Genomic DNA, 22,062 nt, shown 5'->3' on the forward strand with positions numbered 1-22,062 from the left:
ATTTTTATTATGTCCCTTTGATCTATTGACCAATGACGTGAATCACTTAAAAACCGATTCAATATGGTGCCTTCACTCTGTAGTTGATACTGAAACAAGATCTCAAAAATGTCTGCTTCTCCTGAGACTGTAGGGGATGGCTGATACCCTTCTGCAGCCTACCTTTATAACTGGCAATATTATTTCAAATTCATCTTATCTACATCAATCCAAAGACTGAAGCACAAGATTTTTCAGATGAGTCAACAGTGTTGGACGAAAAGGGGTAGACTGGAGTCAGAAAGGAATGACCTCAAAAACAAATTTGGGGACAGAGGATCCACATGAACAATAAGGAAGTACAAGGAGTCAAGAATGGAAATTCATTAAAACAAATATAAGGTAACAAATACTCTCTCCTCTTAAGGGTAAGGGATGGGGGAGGTATATATAAAGGAGAGAATGTAAAGTAATCCTTAGGTCATTACTTACTAGATTATATATATATAATTATATTATGGAATATTTCGCATAAATCTCAGTGACAGTATCAAGAACTCTAGAATTTATATAATTGTGACTTAATTACCGTGCAATAGTTTTCTGACTTGAGTAAAAACAGGCTTCCTCTGAGAACAATGGTATGATACTGAACACTTCCTTACTTTCAACATGCTTCAGTTTTCTTTAAAACCTTCTCATATCAAGAATCTATACCAATAGTTCTTGGCTATCTCTTGAGTATGAGACCCAGGCTATATCCTGGAACTACTCCATCAGAAACTTATGAGTAGTGTTCAGGGCTTTTGCATTTTAAAAGTTCCATTAATGATTCTTACTCTATCAGAAACTTAAAGGTAGTATTCAGAGCTGTTTCTTTTTAAAAGTTCCATTAGTGAGTCTGAATGTAGAATGAGGTGAGAACCATGACATTTTATATCACACCATCCTGTGGAAGAACAGAAGACATGATTTAACTGTGTGACTAATTTATTAGTTGACAGGTACTCTTATTTGTTGAAATGGGGGTATAAAAGTGTTACTCTAATGGCATTATATATTCTTTAGATTTTTTTAATGTCTTAAGCCATAAGGTAACTGATCATTTACCAATTTAATATACATTTAGAATGAAAATTTAACATTTTTATATGTGCACAAAGCATCATCTTTACGGATTCCATAAAGTTATGTCTACTTTAAAGGACTACTAGAATGCCGCAGTTTTTACTATAAACTTAAGTATGACAACATGGATGGACTAAGCAGTTTCTCCTATTTGAAAAATCTCTTCACCTCCACTGTCACAGTATTATTAAAGGTAATTATGCATGTTTATTCTCTTCTAGGTATGTGTGTGTATATATGCATATATTACGCATACACATACATTTTCTTATGAGAACTCATCTATAATTATTAAAAAATATGCAAGTAAAAAAAAATTGAGTTGTATACATAGTTGTTAAGCAGTTTAAATTTTATTGACCTCCCGGTTTTTAAAAAAAAGTTAAATTTTAGGTCACACCTCTAAATTTGATATACTATATATACAGATCGTGCAGAATATGACTATGAAGAGATACAAATTAGTCCATGCCCAAGAAGATTTACTAGAATACAGAATCATTTTCATAAATACATATAAAATTCTTGTGAAGATAAAAGGGGACTAGCTGTCCAGGTTTTCTGAGACACTTTTCAAAGTGATTCAAGGCACAAAATATACACTACTGTGAATACACACATATTCCAGACTTTGTGCCTCTAAATACAACCCATTAAAGATTTGGCTTCATGACTTATAAAACTAAATGTACTGAATGAGATTCTGCTTCTTAGCTGAAAAACCACAGGACCTATAAACATCATATAATTACTCCAAAATATGGAGATACAAATACAAGCACTTTATTTTAAAAAGCAAACACAAAGATAGGTGTAAATTCAAAGTGTTTAAATGCTTCCCATTTGAATAATTCAATTAAGAACCTATACAAGTTTGTTTCCAGAAGCTAATGCATCACTAGTCTCTATTATGAGAAATGAATTCTAAAAATTAACATGGTTTTCAGTAATTCAAATTTCACTATATAAAAACCTAGAGAGACCAATAATATCCAATAGCTTCAAAAGATAAGCTAGACTCTTTGATGTAATCAACTTTACCAGCTTTTGTCCAGGTCTGTTTAATATATACATAAGGAAAATACTCACTCTATAATTTCTTATAAAATAGCAAGTAAGGAGTAGATGTAGGAGATGTAGAAGGGGAAAGAGAATTCAGAAAGTCCTTCTCTTCTGTAACTTTTACTTCAGAATCATCAAAAAGTAACCACTTCCCCTCATACTCCTTTAAGCTTTGCACTACATATGAAATTTTGTTCTCAAATCCACTAAAATTAATGCCTGTTTGGTCACTGGATTCCTTGTTTGTATCAAATTCATGGGTCCCATTAGTATTGTTAGTCTCAGAATTTCTATTTTCAGCAAATGCTGTACTGGCAACTTTATCGGGATTAGATGCTTTGTTGTATAGCTCATAATCTGCTTTGCTCTTTTGTCCTCCGAGAAGTCCAATAGCTTCTACATTTTTTTTGTTCAAAACTTTACTTGGCTGTGTATTTCCACTGACTCTAATTGACACTTCTTCATCATCATCATAATTTTCAACCACACCCCTTGCTTCCTCCTCATTCAGTGGTTCTGGCTTACCTATTTCACACATTTGGTCGATCACAAAATTTCCCTTATCTAGCTCTAAACTGTTAAGGTCGGTGACTTTAACAGAAGCAGTGTAATGCCCACTACTGATGGTAATGCCACTGTGCATCACAACCGCAAATAATCCATAGCTGTCGTTGGTTGGTTTTGTGCTCCATTCTTCTAGTGACAGTTTAAGAGGTGTCAGTAAAGGAGTGTTGATCTTGGAAAGTCCACCACCATAACAATCAAACCTTTGGAAGGAAAGAAAAAAAAAAAGGAGTTTTCTGCAATTCCACTTCATATATATTCAGTTTTACCCCCAAATGTGAAACCAAGTAGATGTCTGAATGACCCTTAATATTTAGTGCTTATACAAACATAAAAACCAGACTCTAATTTTGTATACTTAAATGTACACAAAGAAAAACTAAAATAAGTGCTAATATTCAGCTGTTTCTGTGAAGGACATATGGCATTCTCCCTTTCATATTCTTTTCTAATTTTGTACAATGAGAAAGTCAGTTTTTTAAATGCCATTTTAACTTCAAAATCCTTTATAGTTTAGTAATTTTAATGTGGAGGCTTTCACTACCAAAATTTGGAAACAAAAATAAATAGTAGCAAAGACATTGTCCACAGAAAGAAGGCACTAAGTGTCATCATCAGGCATAATAAAGTGTGTAGAGAGCTAGTGGGAAGCTCTCATAATTTCAAACAATTCATTAACATGTATATATGTCATGAAGATACTTAAATTTTCAACAAGAAGAGAGTCTCTCATTCCTGAAAGAACTAGTTTGATTCCTGGCTTACCTTGAAAATGAAACAATCTTGCCTTTTTCTCCCCTCAAAAAAAAAAGTTATATAAAATCTGCTGCTTTAACCAATTCAACTTGAAACTGTTTGTAATAAGGAATGAAGATTAAAAGATGTGGGAGGAAATCCTAGAATATGTATTCACACCAAAAGGATTTTAAATGATGCATTTTTGTAAAAGTTAACTCTTAAAAACAGAACAGACTTTTCTAAGGTAATCTTTATAAATTACTTCATTTCAGAGTTTATATTATGCTATTATGCTTTTTTGTTACTATTATAGTATTTTGAACAAAACTTCTTATAGCAGCTCTTTTTTTTTCATATAGCTTTTATTTATAATACTCACTCCAAGCCACTAGCAGCAAAGCACTTCAAATGAATAGTTATAACTTCAGGCATTTTGTCAAACAAAAGACTTCGTTCGGCTTCAGTATAATGATGGCAATTTTCACAGAAATATTTATCTTCTCCTACAATCCTCTCCACTGAAGCAAACTGTGAAATTGCCCATCTCAGGGTCTTCATTTCTGTTTTTGGCTCTGGAGAAACTACATGAGAGAATTCCTTTCACTCACAAATGAAAACCTCTCAGATGTTTAAAAATTAAATAAGTTCCATATTCAAAATTAGCATGCAATTTCAATTGACTAATCCTTTTAAATGATAAAAACATTCCTTTGAATTTCAGAAACTTTTGAAGTTCATCCTCAACAGTATATATATTTTTTAAATATTTATATTTGAGAAGCCAAAAGTATTGAGGTGATAGGGACAGCAAAATGAGAATAACCTACTTTCTGAGTGTTAAGACACAGACTTTAGTTCAGCTATTAATTTCCGATATCTGAACAGGTAAAGCCAGTTTTTTTAAATCACTTCCCATATCCTTTCCCTACTTTTTGTTGTTTTATATACTAAACAGTGGCTCACATATGTAGCTCGAAGACTAAGATACCCAAAAGTTATTAAAGCATTTCATTTTCCCACTATACACATCAAAATAAAGATGCCAACAATTTTCCAAATGCTATTAACAAGGGAATCTATATGAGTAGAAAGACTTTATTACACCAGAGACAACTAAAAGCCAGCTCTTTCCCCCCAATAATTATACAAGCTACTATCAGACCGTGTTTCGTTAAAAAAAACTGCTTATTCCTTGATCAACACAAGTCCATACAAGACTCCAATTCTGCTTACTTTCAGAACTCTCCTCTACTTTGGAAAGCTCATCTTCTTGTACTGGTACACTGATGTCCTGAAAATCTTCTCTTCTTTCTGTTAAACTTTCACATTCTAAGCAACGAGTCCTCAATACCAGCTGACCTTGAAATAATTTCTCTACTAGCTCAAAACCAATTTGCTCTGCACCTAAAAAAAAAGGGGGGGGGTACTTTTCAGCATAGCCCACATAACCAATAGTTTAATTACAGCGTAAACTTGCTTATTAGCATTAAGAGGTGCCTTACTCATGAACTCTAAATCCCCTGTAAAGGTAACTGTAATTCATCTTCAAAACTATGTCATTTTAATTCCCTTCCCAAAGACATTCCTATAGGAATAACCCCAAAGAAGTACACAACACTGTTGGTAAAACCCTTAACCGTGTCAATACTATACATTTTTGTGAGATCTGCCTGAAACTAGGTAGAAATCCAGTTCGAGTACAGTGTAACTACTAAAGTTCTCTAAAAATGTATTTCATTAAATGCAATTTCTCAAGTTTATTATCAAATACTGCTTTCAGGAGGAGGTAATTCTCCATTAAAATATATCAAACTCCTTGTTTACAAACCACAAATTAACATTACATTAACCCTACATTAACATCCCCTTAAGATTAATAAATTTATACAGACACATCTAACAGTGTTTAAAACATAATTCATGTTGTTAAAATTTCCTCTTAAAATACTCGAAGCAGATTTACATCGTACATGTATCTAAGAACATTACAGTTCTGCAGCTGTTAATCCTCCTACCTATCAAAGTCTAAGAATAAATTATACTGACCTTTGTTTATGGGCTTAACTTCATTAACATTAACGGGTTTAACATTATTCCCTGGAGACTCAAGTTCACAACCATTAGTTGTGTTATCATTTTCACACTTCCCTAAGTCCTCTTCAAGATCATATTCATTTTCTTTCAACTGTCCTTTGGATCCCTGGTTGGTTGTTATTTTCCCCAGACTGCAGAATTTAGAAAGAATGCTGGGTTGCTTAGCTGCAGGCTTTAACCAATTTATTTTAACTCTTGATTTCTTTTGTGAGGGTCTTGTACTTTCATTTTCAGAAACATACTTGGGGATTATTTTAGAAGGAATCTCTAATGTATCACCGGTAGCTTTCCTTTTTGATCTGGTTTGTCTCTGGTTCTCTTCCAATGACTGGTGTTCCTTGGATACTTTAACTTTTTTCTTCATGTTACCAAATTCAATGTCATTTTTTCTTTTCCCATTTCCTTTTGCAAGTTTTTCTTTATAGTCTTCAGAATGCCTCAGGTTGTCCATCTCTGTGCTGTTAATACCACTCATTTCCTCTTTCTGATGAGGTTTTTCTTCTACCTTAGTAGAAAATTCTACCACATTTTTTACTTCTTCTTTTTTTAGGAGTTGGCATGTTTCTTGAATGTTTCCCAAAATACACTGTAATACTTCCTGTGCATCATGCTGTAGATATCCTTCATACATAGGGTTGAGTTCCCTATAAATAAAAATTTCCATTTCATCTATTCTAGTTTTAAAGATAGAATACAAAAACCCTTTCTATAGAGAAATTAATTCCTTTAGAGGGATATCAAATTATTTTAAAAATCAAACTTTTATTCAACTAATTTGAAACTTACCTAAACTTATAAAAATAAAAATAAATTTTACCACAAATACTTTTATCCTCTTCTAAATACTAGTAACAGCTACTATACATTAGTTTACCTATACCAGGTTTTACTCAAGATGTTTATGTTAGATATATAAAACATAATTCTTTTTTTTTTTTTTTAAGATTTTATTTATTTATTTGACAGAGATCACAGGTAGGCAGAGAGGCAGCCAGAGAGAGAGAGGAGAGGAAGCAGGCTCCCTGCTGAGCAGAGAGCCCAATGCGGGGCTCGATCCCAGGACCCTGGGACCATGACCTGGGCCGAAGGCAGAGACTTTAACCCACTGAGCCACCCAGGTGCCCCTATAAAACATAATTCTAACAAAAATCCTTTAAGGTAAGTACTACTATCACCCTGATTCAGATAAGGTAGCCTGCTCAAAGTCAGGATTCAAACCTGCTATTGGCCAGCATGCTATACTACCCTGCTCATCAACACACACAGAACACTGTATTTACACCCTGGTTTTTTGTTTGTTTGTTTGTTTTTACTCACACACCCAACACAAAGCTCAAACTCAAAACCCCTAGAGTAAGGGATGCCCGCTCTACCAACTAAGCCAGCCAGGTGCCCCACTCTAGGTCTCTCTCTTTTTTTTTTTTAAGATTTTATTTATTTATTTGACAGAGAGATGACAAGTAGGCAGAGAGGCAGGCAGAGAGAGAGGAGGAAGCAGGGTCCCCGCTGAGCAGGGCGCCCAATGCGGGGCTCGATCCCCGAACTCCGGGATCATGACCTGAGCCGAAGGCAGAGGCTTTAACCCACTGAGCCACCCAGGCGCCCCCCCAGGTCTATTCTTAAACTAAAGATTTACTTATAACATACAGATAAAACTATTTCATATATTGGATAAAGTTTCACTTAAGACAGTACAAAGAGGGATGTCTGGGTGGCTTAGTTGATTCAGCATCTGCCTTCCATTCATCAAGCCCCACACCGGGTTCTCTGCTCAGCGGGAGGCTTCCTATCCCTCTCTCCCTGCTCATGGTCTCTCTCTCTCTCTCTCTCTCTAAACAAACAAACAAAAAAGAAATCCAATCCAGTTAATAGTTCTTCAAGTCCATACAATAAAACTAGGATATTTGCAATTTACAGTTCTTATGCATATTCTGAATAAAAACCTTTAATTCCTAATCTGAAATTTCTTAGGACCAAATATATTTGAGAAATTCAGTAATTTTCAGATAAAAAATAAAGATTTTTACCAACATGACAGGACAGTATCCCATAATTAAACAAACTACTATTTCTACAGAAAAATGTATGAATATTCACTTTATAAATAAGAATGAATAAAGACTATAAAAAGCCTCCTACCGATTCAGATGTAATGAATTTATTTATACCAAACTTACCAAAGGAATGTCTAATCTCCAGAGCCTCTGGGATACTAGGGAGTAGATCTGTAGTTTCTGTTTTCCTTGCCCTTTATTCCCTCATATATCACTCTCTTCCAAAGACAGCAATAAGTTGCTAACATGGAATCCTAAAGTTTTATTAAAGGCTATACCTGAGTGTGTTAAGCAGTCGCCTTGGCTGAGTAGCAAGTTCATCAGTGTATTTCTCTGGATTTAAGAGAAAGCTAGCCTGAAGCTGTTCAACTGAAATGATCAAGGACTGTAAGCTGCATATTAGTTCATAACTTGCCAAAGAATCTTCTTTGCAATTTCCCTGTCAAAAAAGAAACCCACAAACCATTAAACAAATCAAGTTTGTTCCCCCTTTTTTCTCACTAGCCAATACTAACTTTGGTAAATTTCATTTCATTATTAACACTAATTTTGCAGAAGTATACAAATAAATTAAAAAATTTTAAGAGTATTTTTTGATTACTTTCTGTTTGGAAGAGAATGGTTTTCTGATTGACTAAGTCCAAGGCTTATTTATATTCTATTTCTTTATATTTACTTAAATTTTAAAAGTGACTACTTGAAAACAGTAGCAGATGGTACAATGGTATGATAAACTGTTGACTGTGGCATATAAATGACAGTGTTTATGTGTAAGCAATAACTAGAGGGCAGGAGAAGACATTGTAAAAGGTGATAATGTAGTTAGCTAACCTACAAGAATGGGGGGAAAAGCCTTTCTGAAAACAAAGGATACTGAGAAATTTATATCTGTTATCCTCCCCCCAAATCTTCTCTATATCTATTTTCATTTCTAAGCAAGTGAATTTCCACTACTTTACTTTTTATATATTCTTTTCTTACCTTATCTTTTTGATTGGTTTCATCTTTTAGGGCTTCTTTCTTCCTTGAAATAATGTTAAATAAGTGCTTCACTCCAGATTTAAAACCAGGACAAAAATATAATACCTATAAAAAACAAGAGTGTCTGAGTGTTTATCTGCATTTTTGGTAGAGCACTTTTAAATGTGCATTAGTTAAAATTCTGAGATTAACACATCAAAAATTGTTTTCTATTTCATCATTGTAGCCAACTGTCTACCCTCGCTGGCATCAAAGCACTGAGAATGGGCACATACTACTAAGACTTATGGTTATAGGGTACAACATAAAGCAGAGTTCCAAAAGTTAAAATTCTTATCACCAGAGCACTAGGAATCAAGCACAAAAACGAAGGGTTTGGCATCTTCAATTAACCAAAGTCAATTCAATTTTGTTATCCCATTTCATCTATGTATTACTTTCTCTTACCCCAAAGGAAGCTGATAATATGCAATTTAGAATCGTTACTTCAGCCCATTCTAGTTTATTTACAATCAAAGGCAAAGACATACGGACAATTAAAATTCTCCCAATAATCTGAAATTCTCAGAACATTAAATGTGACATCATCCTTTGCCTACTAAAGCTTTATTATATAGCAAAACCATCAATTTACCTGAAGTATACTATTAAGATAACAAGTATTGCCGAGATTATTCAGTCCCACAAATGGTAACAAGTTTTCTCTCTTCTCACAGTTTATAGGTGAGGACTGTGCTGCAGGAACAACTTGATCACTATTAAGTATAGAGCAGAGAAAGGTTTTATGAAGTGTAGTATCTTAAAGTGGAAATAATACCTCCTTAGATTTAGTCTTTTCCCAAGTTGGAAGAGCTGAAAAGCACGTGGACTTTATTCAGTTGACACTTGAGGAGAAAAAAATCTGTACAGATGTAAATATTGCTACCTACCCAGAATAAAAGTTTTACAAGCACTTTAAAAATATCATACACAACAAGCCTCTAAAGGATTCCATCATGAAGCTGTTAATCTCATTTTAGAGAGTAGAAAATTGAACAGGTACTGTGATTAATGAACCCTTACATGACATTTTTAGAGTAGTCTAACTCTTAGGAGCCTGGGTGGCTCAGTCGTTAAGCGTCTGCCTTCAGCTCAGGTCATGGTCCCAGGGCCCTGCTTAGCGGGAAGCCTGCTTCTCCCTCTCCCCTTGCTTGTGTTCCCTCTCTCGCTGTGTCTCTCCGTCAAATAAATAAAATTATTAAAAAAAAAGGGGCGCCTGGGTGGCTCGGTGGGTTGGGCCGCTGCCTTCGGCTCAGGTCATGATCTCGGGGTCCTGGGATCGAGTCCCGCATCGGGCTCTCTGCTCAGCAGCGAGCCTGCTTCCCTCTCTCTCTCTCTGCCTGCCTCTCTGTCTGCTTGTGATCTCTCTCTGTCAAGTAAATAAATAAAATCTTTAAAAAAAAAAAATTATTAAAAAAAAAAAAGATAGTCTCTCAATAAAAACCTGGGAATAAGCTATGACAGTATCTAGGTGAGGCAGTATACCTAAATGAGATTCTGTTAAAATTAAAAGGTAAGGATCTATTAAAGAGAATCATACAGTTGTCCCTCACTTTAACAAATAGTAGGTCCTCCCAGCATTTTTATTTATTTTACAGCTGCTGTTTACTACTCTAGCCCCTCAAAGTATTTTTTTTTTTTTAAAGATTTATTTATTTGACAGAGAGAAATCACAAGAGAGGCAGGAAGAGAGAGAGGAAGGGAAGCAGGCCCTCCGCTGAGCAGAGAGCCCGATGTGGGACTCGATCCCAGGACCCCGAGATCATGACCTGAGCTGAAGGCAGCGGCTTAACCCACTGAGCCACCCAGGCGCCCCCTTCAAAGTATTTTAAACATAAGAGTCATATCCCCTAAACTGATTACTGGTAAATATTAGGAAATTACACAAGACCAAATCCAGTTTAGTCATACAGCAGTGCACCTATTTGTTGATAATGACCTAGTATAGACTATAACTAGAACAACGGTATTAAAGTATTCCATTTTGTTAAGATCTCAGTCACTGAAGGATTTATTTGCATCAAAGCATTTCTTTCTTTTAAATTTATCTTAAATTGGCAACTATACAACAGGTTTGATAATTCATACCTATTAGGTATGACTATAAAGTTTAAATATCTGAAGAACTGTTAAGTCTTCTGAACCCCCCCCACACACAGACACACACGTATTTCTTTACCCTTTACACAGAATGTGTTATACTACGAACAAGTTTGAATTAAAAGATAATTTAGTCAACACATAGTTCTCCAAATGAATCTGATTAGCTATTATGTTTGTCTCACTACTGTGTGTTTTTGCCTTCAGAGACTATCAGGTCAGAATGTCTGGAGATATCAAAGTTCACTGCTGATTCACTGATAATGGAATTTTTAAAATACAGAAATAGACTTAAAATAAGATACATACATTTCAGATCCTCTATATTCAGAAGCCTTTTCTTCATTTTCTTGAGATTCTGTGAAATCCAAGGCTCTCTTAGTTTCCTTTTTCTGAAAAAACTTCAAGGAAAGTCTGTTTTTCTTTGATGGGCTACCTCTTGAAAGCCCATTACTTTCAGTAGGTATGACACCAGGCATTTTCTCTTCAAACCCCAAGGAGTTGACAAGAATTAATTTATATAAGGATGTTGTAATCACCAATCATATCTGTTAATCACAGAGAGAAGATTTCATTACTTTCAGTTTATCTGCTGGAAATACAAAATCATTAATTTTGAAAATTTACTAAGGAATGGAACTAATTAGAACTTCACATTTTAAAACCCATTTCTTAGCCAATAAAAGGCACTCGATGCTTATTGCTTAAATGAAGGCACTTGCCATTTGTCCTTAACTTTCCTAAACAAGAAAAAATACGATACTGAACTTTCATAAGTCTACTATATTAAGGGTCACATCACAAAATAACCCCATTTTAGTACATCTACAGTAATCTTGAGTAAAAAGTTAATTTTTATTTTAGCTTATTCAGAAAACACTAAGCAACAACCATCTCTAATTCTTAAGTACAAGGGAGAAAGAGAAAGGGATGAATGGGAAGACAGCAGTGCTCAGAGTGAATGAATGAGTTTTACTTCCAAGGTCTTTTCTAGTTATTAATATGAATACATGAAATGAATCCTTTAAAAAAGCTCCTTTAGGTGTAATTTGCACAAGTCACTATGCTGTACACCTGAAACTAATATAAAGTTATGTGTCAGCTATTCTCCTAATTAAACTATAATTACATATAAGCAAAGGCATACATCTGATGTTCAGTTATACCTAAACACATGAGTGAAAAGTAATAAAATGTGTAGCTGGGACAGTGGTGTAAAGAATTGCTGCACTTTGTGCAGACCAACTTTTTACGCACTAAACACAATACATTACTGATTTTCCAAGCACTTTTTTAAAAACTATAATTTTTTTAATGCTGCTCAGAGTAGAAAAAATATGATTTTGACTTTTCCAACCTTTTTTTAAACTTGTTAAAACTTGTGAATGAAAAAAACCTCTAGCAGTACTTGTGATAGTTATTTTATACACCCATCCTACTTTCATTAAGATATCCTGGGGGAAAGTTAAAAAAAAAAAAAAAAAAAAAAGATATCCTGGGGGAAATTATCTGACTGGAATATTACAGCACAAAAGCTCGACAGTGACTTTCAAATACACAGTAATAGAAAGAATAGATAAACTAACAAAATTCACTCAAACTCCATCTTTACTAATAAGCTAACACAATAATAAACTAATGCTTACCAATAACCATTTCATAATAAGATCGGCTGCTGCTGATCTGGGAATTTGCAACTTTGAACTCAGTAGTGAAACCACATTTTTGAGACAACTCAGAAGTAACTGGAAAGTTGACCAATTTCCCTATCCCCCCTCCAACTCAATTTACCCTCCTAGCCACTTAATACTACTGATGCAAAGTTATCACGAAGATAAACCAGCTTGCACCAAGTTGTCAGGGATCTCTAAGCATTAATGATTCTTGTCAAAGGTTTTTCTTGGGAGCCAATTCTTAGATATAATGGAAAGTGAATTCTCTAACCGGATTTAAGTATATATTAGAAAAAAATGAGGATGCAGTTGAAATAGCGGATAAATCCTAAGCCATAAACCCGCTGGTTCCCTCAAATCACTCACATTTGACATCACTGACAATGTCACATTTTTACCAGGTGCCGTATGTTACACCACTTCTTGCTCCTGGCTTTCCTTAAGTCTAAATCAAGTTTCGCAGAAAACACAACAAATCGAGCATTAACTGCTCTTGAACAAACAAATGACACTATGAACATTCAGTTTCTAAATTAGTTTTAAGTTTTCCCCTTTGCAAGACGACACGACTTAATCCCAATTTTTCAGAAAAAATGTAAAACAATTAAGGATAGCATCCTCGACAAAGGTTTAAAACACGTGGCCTTCTAAATACTTCTAGAAATGCTCAGAGTGTGCGATAAAATTTGACAATTCCCGACACTGGACAACGTGAGTGGAAACGCTTGCTCCAGACCCCGCACCACTCCGGGAACACGAAAGTGTAGACACTAAGCAGTGCTACCGTGCGTGCCCGTCAGACACGGCCCGGGCCCGGCGGGAGGCTGGCCGGTGGCGGTGGAGACTCCGGCCCCCCTCGCCCCCGGAGCTGGCCTATTTACGCCCAGCCCGCACCTGCCTCCCCGAATCCCTGCGGCGGCAGGAGAGGCACCCTGCCCCCCCCCACACACACACCGGTGCCCTTTCCGCTGGCAGCTCGGCAAGGGCGCCGCAGCCAAGTGGTCCTGGCGTCTCCCCTGCGGCGCCGAGGGTCCCAGGGCAGAGCCCCTCGGGAGCCGGCCGAACTTGCCTCGGCGCCCAAGCTCCGGCCCCTCCTCCCCAGGCCCTCCCTTACCTGGTCATGGCCCAAAGCGAGGTCCGCGGCGGTGACGCCCCGAGTGCAGCCGGGATGGGTGTGGGTGCGACAGGTGAGACCCTGCCCGGCGCCCCCGGGGCCTCGGACCCAAGGAAAAGCTGGCCGGATCGCCCTCCCCACAGGGGAGTGACCATTCGCTCTGAAGAGCGGGAACCCGGGCTGCCGCTCGGTCCTGCCCTGCGCCGGCACCAACTACATCCCGGGAGCGGCGCCCGCCCCCGCCCGCCCCCACCCCGGGATGGCAAGGAGCACCAGAAGTAGCCCCGTTGGCCCAGCGCCTGAACCGCTAGGGTCTTTCCCACTCCACCACCGAGGGGAACTTGGCGCGTTTTCCTCACTCTCAGGACCCCCGTGTTTTAGCCTCCGCCCGCGCCAGCACTGCGATTGGAGGTGGCGTCCTTCGAAAGTGCCGGTTCTAGTCTCCACGCTGCAGAGACGCGAAAGGCAGGAGCCGCCTCGCGACCGCCGCTCGCCCCCCTGGTACGCACGGGCTCGGGAACCAGCTGGAACGGTAGTTTCCCCAAGATCCTAACGGGCTCTGCAGTTTCAAACAGCGCAGGCAGCGTCACGGGCAGCTCGCGCGGGTCCTCGCTGAGGGCGCGCGCTAGGTGCTAGAGGCCTGGCTGGCGGGCTCGAGCCTCACACCCTTTTTTTTTTTTTTTTTTAACCATTCGTGCGCGCGAGTTGAGGAAAAGCGTACGGGTCGGGAGACGGGACAGGGAGAGGATGGGACGGTCTCCTTCCCCGAGAAGACGACGCTAGATGCTCAAATCCACCAATCTGCGATGAGCAATCCCCAAAACCTTGCCCCTCCCACCACCGCCTAGAAGGAGCCAATCACAAGTACCTAGACAAAAGGCAAGTGGGTGGGCGGAAGAAGGATGTCTAGCCAATACCAAAAAGAAGAGAGGAGAACTCCACCAATCATTGCTAGATATGCAAAGTACCCTTCAGGAGCTGCCCCCTCCTTCCGCTCTCATTGGCGTTCGAGTGCGCGCTTTCGCCGCGACTGTTAAATCTGGCTCCGCGTTTTGTGAATCCTCGACGGTGGGACGCCTCCGAGGGTGCGGTTTCCGGAGTGAGGCCCTCACTCTAAGTCCCGCCCCCCTTTCTTGCGTACGCACTCGGGCGGGGTTACTAAGGGAGACTAGTTTCGAAAATGGCTGACGGGTATGTTAGGTGCTCAGCGCCTGTGCTTTCTGATTGCAATTGCAGTACCGGCCCCAAGGCCCCCCAACAGAAACCGGCGCCGCCATGGGTAACAGCGAAGTCTCAACCGTATACTGTAGCGCTGAGGCTCCTTCCGCAGCCCTTCCATGCCTCATTTTCTCCCGTTTACCCCTTCCCGTTCTCGGCCAGACAAGGAAAAGAAAAGAGCATTTTTTAAGACCCAGCTCTGGCTGGGGGAGCTAGAAAGGGTTTCTGCGCGAGCCCTTACTAGGGCTCAGATGCGGCGAGGCAGGCTTAACTTGGTTTTTGTTTACCTTTGTTGGTATGCTTACGTTAGCGAGGTGACCTCACAGAGCGGGTAATGCAGTTAACGCAGGATTAAGTTCAAATTCATTTAATCAAGCATGATTTTTAGGTGCCTAGTATGGTGCCAGGCATGCATTTTTCAAGGCGCTGTGGACACGGTGTGAATGAAATACATTTCCTGCTCCACAGGAACTTTACATTCTAGAGAGGGACTGAAGTTAAACTAAAATGATAGGAAATAATGAGTAGGTAAAGGAGATAAAGAGTGGGCTGCTCTAAATACGATAGTCTGGAAAGACCTCTCTGAGTTGACATTTGAGCAGAGAGCTGAATGAGAGTGAAACTTGGAGGAATCTCAGGGAAGAATGTTACAGGCAAAGAGAACAAGTTTAAAAAAGCCCTCAAGTTTAATGTGCTCGGTGTTTGGGACAGAAGCAGGGAAGCTAAGGTGCTTAGAGCACCTTGAGTCTAGAGGTGATGATTGTGGGAAATGAGGTAAATAACGTCAGCAGGGCTCTGATTAATTAAGCAGGGTGAGGAAATGGAACGAAAGTCATTGGATGGCTTTGAGCTGGGGAGTGGCATAATTTGTAAATTGGCTGCTTGTGGTGGAGAGATGGTTGACCTTCAAAAGTGCATGCAGAAAGGTTAGCTAGGAGACTGTTCCAGATACCCAGGAAATAAATTATTTGGCTTGGAACAGGTGGTAGCAGTGGAAATGTTGAGAACTGGTAGGATTCAGGATATAGTCTGAAGTAGAGCCAAAAGGATCCACTGATGGGTTTTAACAAGAAAGAGACAAAATGACAAGGATTATTTTTCCCCCAAAGCAACTGGATAGTGGTTGGTCCTTGCTGAAATGGGGAACATTAAGGTACTAGTGGGTTTGTTGTGAGAGTCTATTGTTCTTGCACACTAAAACTAAGATGCCTACTTTACGTACAGAGAAGATGAACCAACAGATAGTTTGGAGCTGGGGGAGGGGGGATTTGGATCAGGGGATATAAATCTATTAGGAGTCACCAAATGGTATTTAAAACTACAAGACTGGAAGAAATCACCTAGAGTGGACATCTTTTTCCTAAAAACTCTGCAGGGCATTAATGACCTCTTCCCTTGCCAAGGCAAGAATCCTAAATCCAGGTAACTGCCTCGTAATTTTGTCACCTTAGAATCAATACCCTTTCCAAATACTCATTTAAATGAGTGAGACTTCAAAGCTCCTAATCACTGAATTTTTACAAAGAACAGTATGACACACACAGTGACTCTGAGCTACATAAAGAGAAATTAATGCCGCTATCACTTGGTAAAATAATCTCAAAGCTAGGGTGCGAGCTGCTTTCAAGGGATTGAGAATTCCTTATTTGAGCACAGAAAAGAAAGCACCACAACTCATTCTGAAGTCAGTATAATGTTGATAACCAAAATAGACAAGGACAGAACTAGAAATACAACTATAGGTCAGTCTTAGTTTGCCATTGTGTATCATGTACTGGTGTGTCTCATTCTCTAGTATTAGCAGAATCATTGCTACTTTGAAACTCTACCAGGACAGATAACCAATTCTAGTTTCCTATTGTAATTTTCCTTATTCTCTCAATTGACTGAGCCACCCAGGCCCCCCTGTGCTTTGACTTAAAGGTATATAAGTGTTGGGTTTTGGGGCACCTGGGTGGCTCAGCGGATTAAAGCCTCTGCCTTCGGCTTGGGTCATGATCCCAGGGTCCTGGGATTGAGCCCCGCATCAGGCTCTCTGCTCAGCAAGGAGCCCACTTTCCCCTCTCTCTCTACCTGCCTCTCTGCCTACTTGTGATCTCTCTGTCAAATAAATAAATAAAGTCCTTAAAAAAAAAAAGTGTTCGGTTTTTCAGCCCTTCCAAATTATGGAACTCTTAATCCACTTAGATTATAGGCAAAGTTTCCCTCTTAGCAAAGCTGTATACCTTTTCATCCCTACTTGCAGACTGACTAGCTCTGGTGAAACTGGTGAGAATTTAAAGCCAGCAAATTAAGTTTATACCTTCTTCCAATTATTTCCCCTCATGCCACAAATATCTTGCAACTGGACAAGGGTCTCTGCAGTATCTGAGTCTTTACCACACACTGCCACTAAATTTCCACTAAGCCAATACCACATTTATGTTAAGGCATGTTATGTGCTGTATGAGTTTATAGGGATCAAATTCTGCATCAGATAGGAATAGGTTAATCCATGAGAAGCAATATTTTTTAAGTATCCTTAGCCAAGATGTACACTTATTTCCTTATCACATAAACAGAGTGGAGAGGTAGGCAGTATAGATCAGTGGTGATTCCATGACCATGAGGGACCTAATTTCCTCCATTCTCAACATGTGGCTTCTACCTTATGGTCCAGATAGCTACTTAAGTTCCAGCCATCATGTCTACATTCTAATAAGCAGAAAAGAGGAAAGACGATCCTGCCTCCTCAAAGAATACTTCCTAGAAGTTATACACACCATTCCTGCTTACAACCCATGGACCAGAACTTACTTTATTCTCAGGGCCTATATGTCCAATAAATGATCATAATATCAAGGAAGAAGTATACAATAGATATTGGAGGACAAATATTCTCTGCTCTGCTTATACCTTCCCAACTAAATAAAAGATTTCCCCAGCTGGGGAAGCAGAAGGTTTAAAAAAAAAAAAAAAAAGTAAGTAGATGCTGCCCAGAACACCCTTCAAGGAAGGACCTGCTCCCAACCTGAAGGAGTACTTCCAATTGTCAGCTCCATTGGGGTCTACTTCAGCTACAAAGAGAAGCCTTGCCCAAGGTCCTGCCCTTTACAACAGCTTATTGTACAAGGCTGGAGTAGAAAGGCTCTGCCATTATGGCCCACCGTGGGACATATGATTTGCAATATTCACTCCAGAGCTTCTCTGCAGGTTATTCAAAGCTTTCTTGCACCCATGGGGTGCCTGGGTGGCTCAGTCGATTAAGCATCCAACTCTTGATTTCAGCTCAGGTGGTAAACTCAGGGTCATGAGATACAGCCCCACATCAGGCTCCAGGCTCAGTGCAGCATCTGCCTGAGATTTCTCTCTCTCTTTCTCCCTCCCCCTTCCCCTCTGCCACTTCCCCTGCTCATGCTCTCTCTCTCTAAAATAAGTAAATCTTAAAAAAAAAAAAAAAAAAGCTTTCTTAAACTGTATTAAAATTTGACTTCTTTCCGTATCTTCTATGTTCTGTCCCAGTGTCTGCTTCCCAAGAACCCTACCTGTGATAACTGACAGCAGGACTGGTTGGAGAAAGTAGGCAATAAGATGTAATTTGGGAGATGGATTAAGGACCACCTGGCTGGTAGTAGATGAAACACAGGCAGCGCCTGATGGTCTAACTGAAGTGCTAATACGAGATGAATAGAACACTAGAGGTGTGACATATCAGGAATTTGAGACATAGTAAAAGTAACAGTGATAAGGATAACAGAATTAGATGACTACTGCTAAGCTCCATTGGTTACCAAAAAAGAGTGAACAGTTGAGGGTAGGTAATAGGCAACTGCAAGTGAGGAGAGAGCCCCTGTTTGTTGCACACAAAAAAGCCCTCATTAGCAGGGAAGGAGTAGAGAAAGACAAGCAGTAAGACCAGACTTTAGAGTGCTTAAAAGATGGTTAAATGACCAAAAATGGAAGGTTTGTTGTGGCAAGGTGAGGGTCATGATTGAGAAAATCAAGCATTCCAACACATGGAGGAGACATCTGCGTGGTGCTCCTGGAGATTTTCATTCCTCAGGCTCCTCAGGCTCCTCAGATGCCTGCAGTGTGGGCTTACTCCTCTCTACTAAGATCTATCCTTTCCTGTGCTGGAAGACTTTGCAGAGGCTTCTAACTGGAGGCAACATGTTCCCCTCTCCCCCAGCAGACACCGCCCACCACACACACACACACACACACACACGCCTTCTGCCACTAGGCCTATAATTAGGGTTGAATCATAGCATAACCTAGTTGGGAGGAACTGTATCTAATAATGGAGGTAAAGGACTATTCCCCAAAGAAGATGTTAAGGCCTAGCCAGCATGTACCACCAGTAGCTTGAGGGGTAGGCCTGGGACTGGATTCAGAGAGGCCTTGATCAAGGAGGCCATACCATAAAATGGGATAGGGAAAATTCTACTGATGGTGGAGCACTCTCCCAAAATATCTAACATCCTGACAAGGGCCCAAAGAGTTGGTGTGGACTCACTACTATGATTGCTCCCAGAAACATGAAAAAAAAAATAATAATAATAACCCAACCCAAAAAACTAACTCTCACTAACACTGAAATGCCTGAAGTGCTAGGATAGGTAGGTAGGACAAGATAGGATAAAAAGATTCAAGGAAGTAGGTGTGTTAGAATGGATGTACTATCTACAGCCAGAAGGTTATGATCATTCTGTTCTGAAGAACAGCCCAGAGGACACACCATTTATCAAGCCCACCGGAAATGCATTGGTGCAAAGGGCAGGAATATCACTCACAAGTCCAGTGGTGGCTCTCTGCAAGTCATGACTGAAGGTAGCAGAGGCCTCCAGAGCCTGGCCCACTGATACCAATGCAGATGACAGGACCCCAGAGCAATAAAGGCCAAGTGGCAGTGTTCAACTACCAGGTGCCGGGGAATTACAAACATTATAATGTGGACCTAACCCACACAGTTATGGAAATGTTTAATAAATCATGGTAACCCTAAGGGCAAAAAAGGTAGGCAGCCAACAAAGGTCCTATTTAATTTGTATCAGCAGAAAAAAAAATCAAAGCTAGCTGACCAGGAGGCTAAGATCCCTCACTCAATAAACTCAACATTCTTTAATCCATTTGCATACCTGAGCTAGTTTACAGACCTGGAATCACTGGCTGAAGAGGTCCTTAGGAGGAAGGGTCCCGCTACATTTCAAGTATAAATAATGATTTTCTCAGTTCATTCCCAAAGTATCTTTGGTCATTTACCTGGGTAATCGAACCTGGGGGAAATGGGAATACCCAGACATTTCAAGGACTGTTGTTAGACACAGGGTCTGAATTGACGTTAATATCCAGAGACCAGAAGCATCGTCATGACCCTGTTAGAGCAGAAGCATAGAAAGGAAAGTTAATAAACAGGGTCATGACAAGGTCTAGCTCAGAGTGGGTCTTTTGGGTCTATTGCCCCACCCAGTCATTTTCCTAGTCCCTAAATGTATAATGGGATTCACCTGTTGGGTAATTGGTACAAATCCATTGGATCCTTTGCCTGTTGTAAGGACCTATTTTATATTTCTATTTTAGCCAGAAGCTTCCATTGAGGTTAAACAATAACTTTGTTGTTTAACCCTTAAACTGTCCCTGCTCCCCTTCCCCCAGGGGACTTAAAAACAAGTCCTGGGAACCAGCTCCAGGTGCGGAGGCCAAAAAAAACAAGGCTGTACCCACCTCGAGTCTAGCCCTGACATAAGTACAGCCATCTTGGCAAAGCAAAAGCTGGCACCTTGCACTGTAAGAGTGGGTTAGCATAAGAATGGCCATCCTGAAGGCCGGGAAGCCTTTTTCTGAGCATCCCTAACCGGCGGACACTGCGTACGGGACTTGAGATAAGAGGAACTAGTTAAAACCTGAAAAAATCATATACCGTGGTTAGGGGGTGGAGCCACAGGGACCAGATGTTAATAAAAAACAAATAGTTAACTTGCAGAGATCACAATCCTGCAGGACAGGAGTCTCCCTTGGTTTGCAAATGTCTTAGTGATTTACAACAAAGAAGCCATCTTCTCAATAGTCCAATTTCCAGAGACAAATAGCTCAGTTCCTTGAGGCCTAAGGTCACCCTCCCCACCATAAAGCTGAAGGAGGCTGAGGCGGAGGGAAATGTAAATAAAGTTAATTTATTCTAAACCTAAATCTTACTTAACCGCCAGGGTGATGCCGGGGTGGCAAAAAGTTAAACAAAGTTAACCTGTCAAAGTGGGGTGCAAGATATGTATGTAGCTATGAAAAAGTGCCTTCAAAGTGCTATATAAACCCTTGGCTTTGAGTGTTCGGGGTCCTTGTTGAAACCCGCTGCGCCGGGCAGATACTTGGACCCCAGCTAGCTGGAAATAAACCTCGCTGTGTGACTTGCATTATCAAGAGTGTTCTCTGTCTGGGGCACCTGGGTGGCTCAGTGGGTTAAAGCCTCTGCTTTCGGCTCAGGTCATGATCCCAGTGTCCTGGGATCGAGCCCCATGTCGGGCTCTCTGCTCCGTGGAGAGCCTGCTTCCTCCTCTCTCTCTGCCTGCCTCTCTGCCTAGTTGTGATTTCTCTCTGTCGAATAAATAAAATATTTAAAAAAAAATTTTTTTTTTAAAAAAGAGTGTTCTCTGTCTAATTGAGGGGTGGTCGACTCCGTACCCTAACACCTGTAAAGTAAAAAGCCATCATAGTGCAGAAGGCCAAGTGGGGTTCCCTGAAATAGCTTCCCTTCCCCAGCCAAACATGGCACAGGAAGTTAAAATAATACTGCACCTCAGGAAGGGATGGCTGAAATTAGAGTCAGTCTCAAGAATTTAAAGGACACAAGGTGCAGATTCCCATCATATCTCCATTTAACTCCCCATGTGGTCCTGCAAAAAATAGACGACCCCTGAAGGATGACAGCAGATTACTGTAAAGCTCAACCAATTAGTAGGGCTGATGGCAGCTGCTGTGGCAGCTGTAGTCTATCTGCTAAAGTACATTCATACAGCCTCAGGTACTTGGTGCACACCGTTCCAGATTGAGTAGATGCGTTCTTTTCTATCCCAATCGTTAAGAAAGGATCAGAAACAGTTGGCATCCCCATGAAACAGATAAAAGTACACATTTGCAGCGCGGCCCAGGCTATGTGCACATTCCTGTCCTACGTTATCAAATAACCTTAAGTGATCTGGACCTTGTGGAGATCCTGAAGAACATCACATCATCTACGACATCAATGACCTCCTGCTGATTGGGCAGGATGAGCAAATTATGCTGTAACAAGACCAGGAGAATTGAAAGGCTAAAAAGGCACATGTGTGGTGGAAGTGCCGAG

At 39.9% G+C, this 22,062-nt stretch overlaps 1 protein-coding gene across 2 annotated transcripts; it reads right to left on the reverse strand.

Moving 5' to 3' along the window:
* Positions 1–1,438: 1,438 nt before the first annotated feature.
* USP1 (ubiquitin specific peptidase 1) lies at positions 1,439–14,320 on the reverse strand. Of its 2 annotated transcripts, none has more exons than XM_046020567.1 (9): positions 14,036–14,320; positions 11,049–11,287; positions 9,235–9,355; positions 8,601–8,705; positions 7,898–8,058; positions 5,518–6,209; positions 4,705–4,875; positions 3,851–4,052; positions 1,439–2,936 (listed from the first exon to the last, which is right to left on the reverse strand). In XM_046020567.1, the coding sequence occupies exons 2-9, from the start codon at positions 11,216–11,218 to the stop codon at positions 2,198–2,200; spliced, it is 2,361 nt and encodes a 786-aa protein (XP_045876523.1). In that variant the 5' UTR covers positions 11,219–11,287; positions 14,036–14,320; the 3' UTR covers positions 1,439–2,197. The 2 variants fall into 2 exon arrangements, with proteins under 2 accessions (XP_045876523.1, XP_045876513.1); XM_046020557.1 differs by lacking the exon at positions 14,036–14,320 and adding an exon at positions 13,527–13,662.
* Positions 14,321–22,062: the final 7,742 nt, after the last annotated feature.

Source organism: Meles meles, chromosome 1 (genome assembly GCF_922984935.1).
Source record: "Meles meles chromosome 1, mMelMel3.1 paternal haplotype, whole genome shotgun sequence".
In the NCBI taxonomy this organism is placed as follows: domain Eukaryota; kingdom Metazoa; phylum Chordata; class Mammalia; order Carnivora; family Mustelidae; genus Meles; species Meles meles.

What these genes read in the sequence shown, in the direction of transcription:
- USP1 (XM_046020567.1), bottom strand. Translation starts at nt 11,218, where the DNA reads ATGCCTGGTGTCATACCTACTGAAAGTAATGGGCTTTCAAGAGGTAGC. An exon ending in GAATATAGAGGATCTGAAAT is followed by an intron (nt 9,356 to 11,048) that starts GTATGTATCTTA and finishes TATACTTAATAG; the next exon opens with TGATCAAGTTGTTCCTGCAG. An exon ending in AAACCAATCAAAAAGATAAG is followed by an intron (nt 8,059 to 8,600) that starts GTAAGAAAAGAA and finishes CTTTTTTGACAG; the next exon opens with GGAAATTGCAAAGAAGATTC.